Source organism: Cibotium barometz, chromosome 34, assembly GCF_041138505.1.
Source record: "Cibotium barometz isolate CiBa-2024 chromosome 34, ASM4113850v1, whole genome shotgun sequence".
Taxonomy (NCBI): domain Eukaryota; kingdom Viridiplantae; phylum Streptophyta; class Polypodiopsida; order Cyatheales; family Cibotiaceae; genus Cibotium; species Cibotium barometz.
Genome location: NC_141079.1, coordinates 24106382 through 24117090, shown reverse-complemented (window position 1 = coordinate 24117090; position 10709 = coordinate 24106382). Strand labels below are relative to the sequence as shown.

The following is a 10709-nucleotide window of genomic DNA, read 5'->3' as shown; positions in this document are numbered from 1 at the left end:
ATGACAATGTGTGAGAGAGAATGAGAGTGTAGAAAGACTTGTGTGTTTGTGTTGTAAATATTTAATGAATTTCTAGACTATTTATAGGCTTGGTGTACAAAAGTAATGAAAATGTGATTAAAGGATAATCCCATCTACCTAATCCAAAAGTGTATCCATTGCCTAGAATAAAGTGCAACCTAAGACTCTTTCCACACATGCTATGGCTATCTTGGAGGTGTGGTCATGCCCAAAAACCTTGTGCCAAATCAGGCCTTTGGACTATAGAGCTATATGCCCATATCCCCACTGTTACATGGTATTTTGGTGTATTATTTCAAAACCCTCCCTCGACAAAATATCCATGGCTACTATGATGCCAATGCTAGCTTTAGTTAATATTTACAATGTTGTTTATGATGACCATCCAAGTGCCCCCCTGGGTCTTACTCATGGTGGTTTACAATGCCAGTTATGAGGTGGTAGATGTTATACATTTAGTTATGATTACATTTCACATAGGATAGAGGAGTGACCACATGTGGGGTGGTTCTAGCTAGTCTAAAAAGCCCAGTCATCTTGAGCTACATAGTTGACCTCTTTTGTGGTCTATGTTTCTTTGCTTGAAGATGATTCTTTCTTGATCTTGATCTTGACGACGATGATGCAACTCTTGATCTTCTTCATGTTGATGTAGATCTTGATGTAGATGTAGCTCTTGGTATTCTTCATCCTTGATTTCATTATGTTATGAAATCCATGTAGGCAAAGACAAATCGTTTTCTCAATGTGTTCATGAAGCCTTACATGATGATGATGCATGTCCCTAGATTCTTTTCAGATGATGATGTAATAAATGTGCATGAGGGGGTCTTAGCCTTATTAATGGCCAATGTCTTGTCCTTGTAAAATTAATTTATGAGCATAATTGATGAGTTACATGAAGCATACAAGCTAAAAAATCCCATTGTTTCAAGAATGCTTGTGTAGATATATACCTAATTTCATATTAACAATTATCAAGGGGAAAATATGATTTAAATGCTTTATAGAGGTTTAGTAACATCCAAATATGTAGATCCAATTATAAAATGCCCAAAAAACTTAGATCATTAGCACTAATCAAGGTATTAGTGAAAATATTTTCTCTTAATTGTGTAAAAAAATACCCTAATTTGTAGAGCACTATTGGAGGGGAAAATCAAGGAGCTTTTTCAATATTAAGCTTTGGAAATCTATAGTGCTCATGTCCCCAATGGTGGTAGGGTTGAACCCTTGATGGCCTAAAAAAACTAGGATTAGTGTTGATTAATCATTGATTAGTAAAGGTAACTTTTTGTTTGCACTACAGATAATGAGTCAACTTGGACTGCAAAATTAAAGCACCAAAATGATGGGGCTTTTGCAAACTAAGCATAAACCAAGTAATAGTAGCTCCAATTGATTAGTTTTAAACTCATACACACAAGATTAGCCATTCTTAATCAAGGTTAATATAAACTTTACCAAAAACGTTTTTGTTTGAGTGACCAAGCTTGAATTCGGATGCTATAGCCCACCAAACAAAAATCTGAGCCCACCACCGTGTTTGCCATCATTGAAAACCCTTGGATGTTGGTGGAATCAACCCGGTTTGAATTCACTAAAGTGCTAGAGTGATTTCCTCCAAAAAACATAGCTTCTGCAAATCATCTACATGCTTCTCTATTGCTACTATTGGCCGATGAGTTCCTTCACGATTTCAAGTGATTGGTCCTAATGCTGCAAGCTGCAACTTTGAGCTTCTATTGTAAATCCCCAAGTGAGGGCTAGACTGTAGCTTTTGATTTGAAGCCTTCAATGACCAGTAGTAGTGAGTGGAGTAGATGAAATTTGGAGTAGATGAGATTAGTGACTAATCCTCTATTTAGCATGTTCACATTATGGAGTGCTTGTACATAGTACTCTAGTACTTTGTTGATTTTCACTTATCTTTTTGTAGACCTCTTTTGAGAGCAGCAAGGACAAGAAGATTTCAACATTCCATCTTTGTGTGTGTCTTATCTATTGTTGCGTGTGTGTGTGCGCGCGCGCGCAAGAGCTTAAGCTCTCCCTCTCTCTCCCCTCCCCCAAATCTTTTCATGGTGTCAATGCTACCTAGTTCAGGCTAAGAAGTTGAAGCTACAAGAAAAGGAAGCTACAAAGGCAAAGAAAGTGGTACACGAGTAAGAGCATCATCATCTCTTTTCCTTCTTGTTTTGGTATGACACCCCTACGTCTCTGATTGAGGAGCTGTCTTCTCACAAGTGCACAAGTGTAGCTACACCTCTCCGATTTAGGAGCTATCTTCACAGGTGCGGAGGTACCTATATGGTGAGCAATACTTCGTACTGCAATTTTACAACTAGATTTGTGTTTTGGGTGCATTTTGGCCTCCTTTGTCCTGCAAGGTGTTTTTGGGCTTTTTTGGGAAGTTTTGGTTTGGAAATGTTTCTGTCTGAACTCTGGTTATTATAGTGTAGCAGTGCATTTTGGGTGTGTAGATAGTGATTTCACATGTAGTACTGAATGTGAGTGTATGTACATGTGCTCTTCATTACTAAAAAAAAAGAGTATGTACATGTACTCTGGTCACGTGTTGTGACATATAGATTGTGCAGAAGTATCACTACAAGAGTTACAATAGATATTGTTGTGTTGCAGGCTGCATACAGAATTGTCTGTATACAGATTTCTAGTTATTGTTACAAATAAAGATATACAGATTTCTGGTTATTGTTGCAAATAAAAGATATCTTACACCATCAACCAAATTATCAGTGAGAAGGAGCTTGACAAGAACAACTTCCATACATTGGAAGTTTAGAATGACCAATTTCTTGATGGGAAAAGAATTTTGGGACTATGTTGAGAAGGAGACAATGAAGAGTCTCCATGATTTCCTGAAGAGAATGTTACTCTAGTAGTAGAGATAAAGGTGTTTAAATACTAAAAACAGGGTGTAAGTAAAGTCATGTATGGATTTCAATCAGTGTGACATACACTATGATAGGGCATATACAGGATGCTAACACTCTAGCAATTGTGTGGTAAAACTTACTGAGGATGTTCCAGGCAAGCACAAAGGTAAGGAAGTTTCAACTAATATAGGAGTTACATATAATGGAGAAGAAGAACATGTCCATCAATGGTAGACAAGGCCGGAGCAAATTGGAGGGCAGTCAAAACAGCTTACACCCAGATAATAAGATGAATGGTATGGAGGATCCAAGAATTTCCAAGATGAGCATAAGAGGATCTATCACATTTGGTGATGCGCCTTGGCAAAGTACAATGCATTGGCTCAATACATATACATCTAACACAGTGGGCGCATGGTGGGGCAATGGGAAAAAGTAGCAAAGGGTCTCTTAATGGATTATTGGTTGAGTTCATGGAATGTGCATTATCCCCATTGGGGAAAATAGTTGGTTGTTGCATGCAAAAGAACCTTTGAGATTGTGTGTTGTCTACTTGAGGCAAGCTGTGTGTTTGTGTGTGTGTGTGTGTGTGTGTGCATGCGCGCGCGCGTGCACGTGCGTTTTTGCTTTTTATGGTAGGCGGTGGGACGATCCATCTCTTGGCATACATGCCACAAAGAAATCTTGCATTTTATGGCATGTGGTTGGATGTGTTGATTGGGTCTCATATACCATATTTGAACCTTAGCAAATGGTAATATGATCTATTACTACTTATAAGACATTTTTTCAGCGCACATGTAAGACTCTCTCTCTCTCTCTCTCTCTCTCTCTCTCTCTCTCTCTCTCACACACACACATACATACTTTATATAAATACTTATAAGACATTTTTTCAGCGCACATGTAAGACTCTCGCTCTCTCTCTCTCTCTCTCTCTCTCTCTCTCTCTCACACACACACACACACACACACACACACACATACTTTGTATAAATACAATTCATTTGTATAAAACATAGCAACACATTACATAACATGTAGCACATGAATTCATATAACACATGAATAATGTCGACACAAGGGATTGGCTCATTTTGCAGTATTGTACTGGACTGTCAGTTTATACTTTGGCACATATATTGTCTAGACAAGAAATGATAAGCTGCGAATACTATGGCTTACTGTTGATCCATGTCCTTAATATTTCTGGTTTTTGGTTGCACCCAAAACATAACCAGCAAATGCGAAGATCCCTTGCAAGGCTTTATTATTGCTCATGACAACATTTACGTTACGAGCTCACAACCTTCAGCTGTGTTCATCTGGCTTTGCAATGGATTCCTTCGCCAATTTCCTTGAATACACCTCTTGTGTTCCTGTGTTTGAATTCTCCCCACCTGGCTCAAATTTTGCTAAACCTTTCGAGCTAATGTTCTTTGCTTTGTTGCATGCTGCACTACCTTCTCTTCTACAGGCAAACCTTTCCGCCGTCTTACAGCATCAATGAGTTTCCTTGCCGTGTTGAGGGGAACACTGGATCCATCCCCAAACTCCTCAAGCTCTTCTTCAGTTCGAGGCACAAAGAAAGGGTCCTGTGAAAGCTCCTCCCAATGGCTAAGAACCAATTGCGGGCTTGCTGCCCCTGAGGTCTTCCTTCTCAGCTCATCTGTGAAGCCAAAGCTCTCAGCAACAGGCATGTAAGCATGTACGGTAAACATGTCAGTGCCCTCTCGCATTTCTTCCTTGAGCACCCGAGCACGCCTCTTTCCCAAAACTCCATACATTTGACCCAAAAACTCAGTGGGTGTACTTATTTCGCAAAAGTACATTGCCTCCACCAGCCTTGGGCTTTTGGCCAACATGGCTGCACGGCATGCCTCTTTAACTGCTGTCATCACCTGACCAGAGAAAGGGCCATACTGGTCCGTAACAACGGCTGCTACCCCATCATCCACTGCTCCTGTCGCATCACCATTCTCAGCCACTCCCGTTCCTCTTGCCAGTACTACAGCTTCCACAGTGAATGCTAAGCCCCACATAGGTTCCTCACAGAGTGGACCCGATGCCATTGCCAGTTGAAATCCTGATATAACACTACTCTCAAGGGCCTCTGCCTCCATAACCAAAGCAGAAGAGCTAGTACTGCATGCACCATCTGACTGCTCAACGTCCGTGCCATCTTTAACAATCCCAAGCCTTTTAGATACATGTGGAGCTCCCTTTATGAGGACAGTTTCAGCGCTTGAAGTACTTGCCATGGAAGTTCCTTCAAACTGGTCAGCCAGCCCTTCTGAATCCTTTCCAACCCTAAAGACGGGTGTGAGAAGCAAATTGGGCCCCACATGTCTAGGACCCAATGACCAGATCCTTTCTAACCTGTTTAGCCATGTTTTTGCATCAGTTTCACTCTTGCGCTTCTCGTTTCCATGGCTACCACTGGCACAATCAACTTGCACTGCAGCAACCACTCGGTTCCTTAGCACCGTCAATGGGTCTTGTGTATCACTTTCCTCTTTCATTGCATGCTCTCTAATCTGGCTGGTCTCCTTCACATCAGAATCTTGTAGAAGCTTCTGCAAAATCTCCCCGTTCTCTTCCAGAGCCTCTGTCAAACCCAGAGGCAACTTGGTGACGTGCACTCGGACTGTACATCTTCCATTGGCAGTAGTCTTTTCTACCACCTCTGAAGACAGAATATTTTTGGATGATTCTAAAGAAGCTGCCTTTTCAATCTCAATCGTTTCCTTAAAGACCACCAGTGGTGCAGAAACTACCAAATTAACCTTCGCAAAGCGCTCTTTTAGATCTTTGATGCACCTCTCCAAGTGTACCTCCCCAGCAGCAGCAATCACATGCTCACCTGTGACGGAGATATTAACCTCCACAAATGGATCGGCTCGATTCAGCAAGCGTAAACCTCGTGTTAAGGCACCCAAGTCTGCAGGATCAGATGGCTCGATAGCTACACGCATAATAGGGGCAGCCTGAAATGTCATGCTTCTAAAAGGCCTGCAGAATGGGGTGGTGGAAAGTGTTGCCATCTTTAGGATATACTGTCCCAAACCCCTGATTGCAACAAGATTGCCAGCTGAGACAGATGCTTTTGGCTCTAAACCTCTTCCCATCATCATGTAGAGTCCTTGGACAACTGCCTCCTGCATTTGTTTTTTGTCAGGTTCCACCCTGGTTGGATCATGGAGAGGAGATAAAACCAACACTTTCTGGCCAGCACACAACACACCACTAAAAACCCTTGCAAATGCAAGGAAGCATTCTCGATGACCCACATCTCCTAAGCTATTCAGTTCCTCCTCCATATCTGGCAGAGGCTCTCCATCTGGCCCTTGTCGTGGTAGCAAATCAATGGGAACTGCAAACATTTTTGACACGAACACAATACACGGAGCATCAGCACTGTCATCACACAATTTCACAGCATTTTTGGCCTTCTCTAGACCCATCATCGCCTCATCTTTTGAGCTTTTTACCCCACTTTCATCTGGGAAAAAGCGGATGATTCTGTCTGATTGTGCAGAGACAGGATCCGGTAGTGAGTCAACCACCATTGAAAAGATACTTTCTGCTAGGGGCAGCCATCGGCTCATAACCGCCTGGAGAACCACTTTGGCATCCTTGTGCTGCAGATCACGTGCCAGAACTGTCAGGTTCATGGATTTGATGATCTTATGTAGCATTTCTTGACCTGAACTTCCTTGCAAACCTGCATTGTAGACCTGCCACAAAGGCTCCAGAATGAATTGAACAAACATAGGCTTTGCTTTGCCCCCAGAAGCCTTCTTGCCCACAATCTTCTTTGTCTTTGGCATGTAATAGTAATCTCCCCATAAGGCTTTTCTCAGCACCTTTTGACTTGCACCAAGCTTTGTAGCATAGAGGGATGCAAAGTGATCTATCCGAAAACCCCATCCATCCAATGCACATGCAAACACAACATTACCACGCTCTGGGGCAAACGCATCATCCTCATCGTCTTCTAAGCCAGCCGACTGGTTTGAATGCTCATTTGCCCCATCCTCCATGCCCCTGCTCCCATCTGATTCCACAACATGAGTTGTTCCAGCGAGGATTGAGTCCACATCTGACAAGTACTTTTCAGAGCGGAATGTATTGATGATGTTGTTCACCTCCATCAGGATGCCCTGGATAAGAATCTCCACATTAGAAAATGGTCCTTGTGCAACATAATAACACATGCAGACAGTATACTGAAATGTAGCAACCGAGCACAGCATGATACTCTAAAGATTGATTGTGTACAAGTAAAGCACAGTAAAAATCTAACCTGGAGCCGCAAATACGCCTCTGCAGGGCTCATCTTGAGCTCCGTTATGAGCCGGTCAACTTTGTTGAGGACAAGGCAAGGAGTGACTCTTTCAATCCATGCCTGTCTCAGGACAGCATGGGTCTGGATGTGGACGCCTTCACAGGCGTCCACAAGGACAAGGGCACCGTCACTCAGCCGCGCCGCGGTAGACACTTCACTGCAAAAATCCACATGGCCTGGAGAATCTATGAGATTGATGATATGTCCCTGGTAGCTCAAGGCAATGGAGGAGCTCTTCATGGTGATGGCACGAAGCTGCTCATCATCCCTGTAATCAAGGTATCTTAGTTTACCTGCTTGTTTTGGGTGCAGTACTCCACCCCCTCCTGATGCTATCAAGTGATCTGCAAGGGTGGTTTTGCCATGGTCCACATGAGCCAAAATGCATATGTTGCGAACTCTTCTCCTGCTAGGGTTTGTGGTCTTTTCTTTTTCAGAAGAAGCATATTTTTCTTCTTGTGCCATTGATACAAGCTCTCTTCCTGGGGATCGAAAGAAACAAAAGAAGATTTTGACCGCCGAAAAGCCCAGATCAAAAGCAAACGCAGAATCTGCTTTTTCTGCTAATGAAGCTAAGATTCGGGCAATTTCTTAAATGAGCTATTCGCCTTCGGTCGGCCAATGCTTGAGGAGGAGCGCACCATTTCTTACATAAGGACAATTTTGAGCTTGAACCATCGTATAAAATTGTAATCTCCTTCAAAGCGGTCTTTTGTAGCATGAAGAAATGAAGCTACTTTATTAAAGTGTAATCTACATTAACTTAAACAATGTTTAAAAATGTATCGATATAGCATTAACAATAGTAATAGTTTAATATATTATTAGACATATTATAAAATGATATATAATCTACACACTTTTTTAAATAAAAAATTTTAACTATAGAGAATCTATAATATGAGATTTATGCTATTGTAATAAAAATAGTTTAATACATAAATCGTAATTAAACAATATCATTAACTCACAAGAATCCATTTGGTGGTAGGATGATAGAGACGATAACCCTTACTTTTTGAGCTGTATCCCATAAAAATACATTTAACGGTTTTATTGTTAAGCTTACTGCAAACTTGCTTAAGCACAAGTACATAAGCAAGACAACCACCAAAAATGCTTAAGTGAGCCATAAAAGGCTTTTTGCCATTGTAAGCCTCAAAAGGCATAGCTTTTGTAGGACACCTATTCAAAACATATGTTGCACACATGACTACTTCTAGACAGAAACCATGAGGTAACTCTTGACTTTTGACTATGCATCATGCCATCTCCATGAGAGACCTGTTTTTGCATTCAGCTACACCATTTTGCTAAGGTGTATAGGGCACAGTACATTGGTGTTTTGTCCCATGATCAGCCATGTATGCTTGAAACTCCTTAGACATATACTCCCCCTCTCGATCAGTACTCAAGATACCAATCTTACATATGTAGAAGCATTTTCAACCATAGCACAGCAAAGTGCTTGGAGCATATAAAAAACTTCTAATTTCTATTTCAATGGATATACCCAGGTATGTCTAGACTAATCATTTATGAAGGTGTCCTCATAGGACCACATACATCATTGTGTATAAGCTATAATTTTTTGACAACTCTAACTGAACCATTTTTGGGAAATGATATACGCTATATTTTTCCAAGAACACAACCCTTTCACAAACATGTTTGTTGATAGGGGCTTCAAGATGTGGTAGCTTAGACACCATGTTATGTTTATGCAAATGCTGCAAACTGCCAAAGTTCAAGTGACTAAAGCATGCATGCCATCATAGCTTAGCATCACCCATTTTTGGGAAATGATATACGCTATATTTTTCCAAGAACACAACCCTCTCACAAACATGTTTGTTGATAGGGGCTTTAAGATGTGGTAGCTTAGACACCATGTTATGTTTATGCAAATGCTGCATACTGCCAAAGTTCAAGTGACTAAAGCATGCATGCCATCATAGCTTAGCATCACCCATTTCCTTTGTGGTAGCAATTATACATAGAGAATGCCTTTGTCTTTCATATGCATCTAGCTTATAAAAGAACATGAGACAAAGTACCAAAAGTAACAATTGTCTTATCGTCACAGCGATCATGAACAATACATCTGTCATCCACAAACTGAACCACCACTACGCTAGTCTTAGTAATGGCAGAGACAGATAACAAGTTCTTCTTAATCCCTGGTACATATAATATATTTGAAAGTATGATTGTTTCATCATTTACAACAGTGAGAACAATTTTACCAACTCCTTTTCATGATATGAGGAGTTTTTTGCACATGTTATAGTGTTTCCCTATGGACCAGATTTAAGTGTGAGAACAAACTACGATGAGAAGTAATGTGCTTACTAGCACCACTGTCAAAATACCAAACATGTACATCTGTAATAACAACCATGCATACATCCTTATGTGAAGGGTCATAACTGCATTGCACAATGAAAGCCCAATCATCATGTGCATAGTTTGTAGATTCTTTGTTTTTCACATTAGATGCTAATGCATTAGTTATAGCCATACCTGAGTCTTTCTTTTTCTTCTTCTCCACTTGCTTCTTGCACTCATTAATGTAGTGAACAAGTTTCGTAAAATACTTTCATTTCCCCTTTTTCTTTGGCTTGTCACCTTCCTCCTTGTGTGCAGGCTTGCCTTATGACTCTGATTTTGACTTATAACTACCCTAAGGAAAGGATTTACCTTTGCCTCTTTGTTGACTGGTAGTAAAAGCCTAATCTCATGTATGCATGACAGATTTGTTTTGCCTAGATTTCTTTTCTTGCAAGAGCACAAAAACCAACTCCTCAAACTTCAAGGCATTTGGATTGCCTTTCATCTCATGATTCTAATGGTAGAAGCAAAACCTTGATATACGAGTCTAGCAATGCATTCAAGACAGTAAAGCACCAATGAGCTGTCACGATATACTTCATCAACATTGGCCAACTGCTCTTTAAAATCCTTGATTCTTGTAAGTAAATTGTCCATGGAGTCTCCCTCATCTGACTCTAATTGCTTGCATATATAAGCAACACGTGCTTCATTACATACTTGGTACAATGATGCAAGTGTATCCTAAGCATGTTTAGTAGTCTTGCATGACTGAATGTGAGGAATGATACTCCTCTTGACTGACAAATCAAGCAACATGTGCCTACGCATCTCTTCTATCCCACTTTGTTTGTTCCCGCATATGAGGTATGCTACGCTGGGGTAATGCACTGTGTGAAACCGAGTCCATGTCTACATATATACATTCTACATCATGTTCATCAAAGGAGGCAGTATGTTTCTTAGTACCAACCACAACATTCCATAGCCCTTTGGCTACCAATACATGCCGCATCATATAGGACCATAACGGGTAGTTTTCTCGTCAAGCTTATCCTCAGTGGTATAACATCTAAAATACATCACTATTTATCATTTCTAATAGTACCCAA

General features: G+C 40.8%; 1 protein-coding gene across 1 annotated transcript; it reads right to left on the bottom strand.

Moving 5' to 3' along the window:
* Positions 1-3905: 3905 nt before the first annotated feature.
* Positions 3906-7970, bottom strand: LOC147618810 (uncharacterized). Its single transcript, XM_086773881.1, has 2 exons — positions 7225-7970; positions 3906-7081 (listed from the first exon to the last, which is right to left on the bottom strand). Exons 1-2 carry the CDS (start codon positions 7729-7731, stop codon positions 4334-4336), a joined length of 3255 nt encoding a protein of 1084 aa, XP_086630007.1. The 5' UTR covers positions 7732-7970; the 3' UTR covers positions 3906-4333.
* Between the last annotated feature and the right edge of the window lie 2739 nt (positions 7971-10709).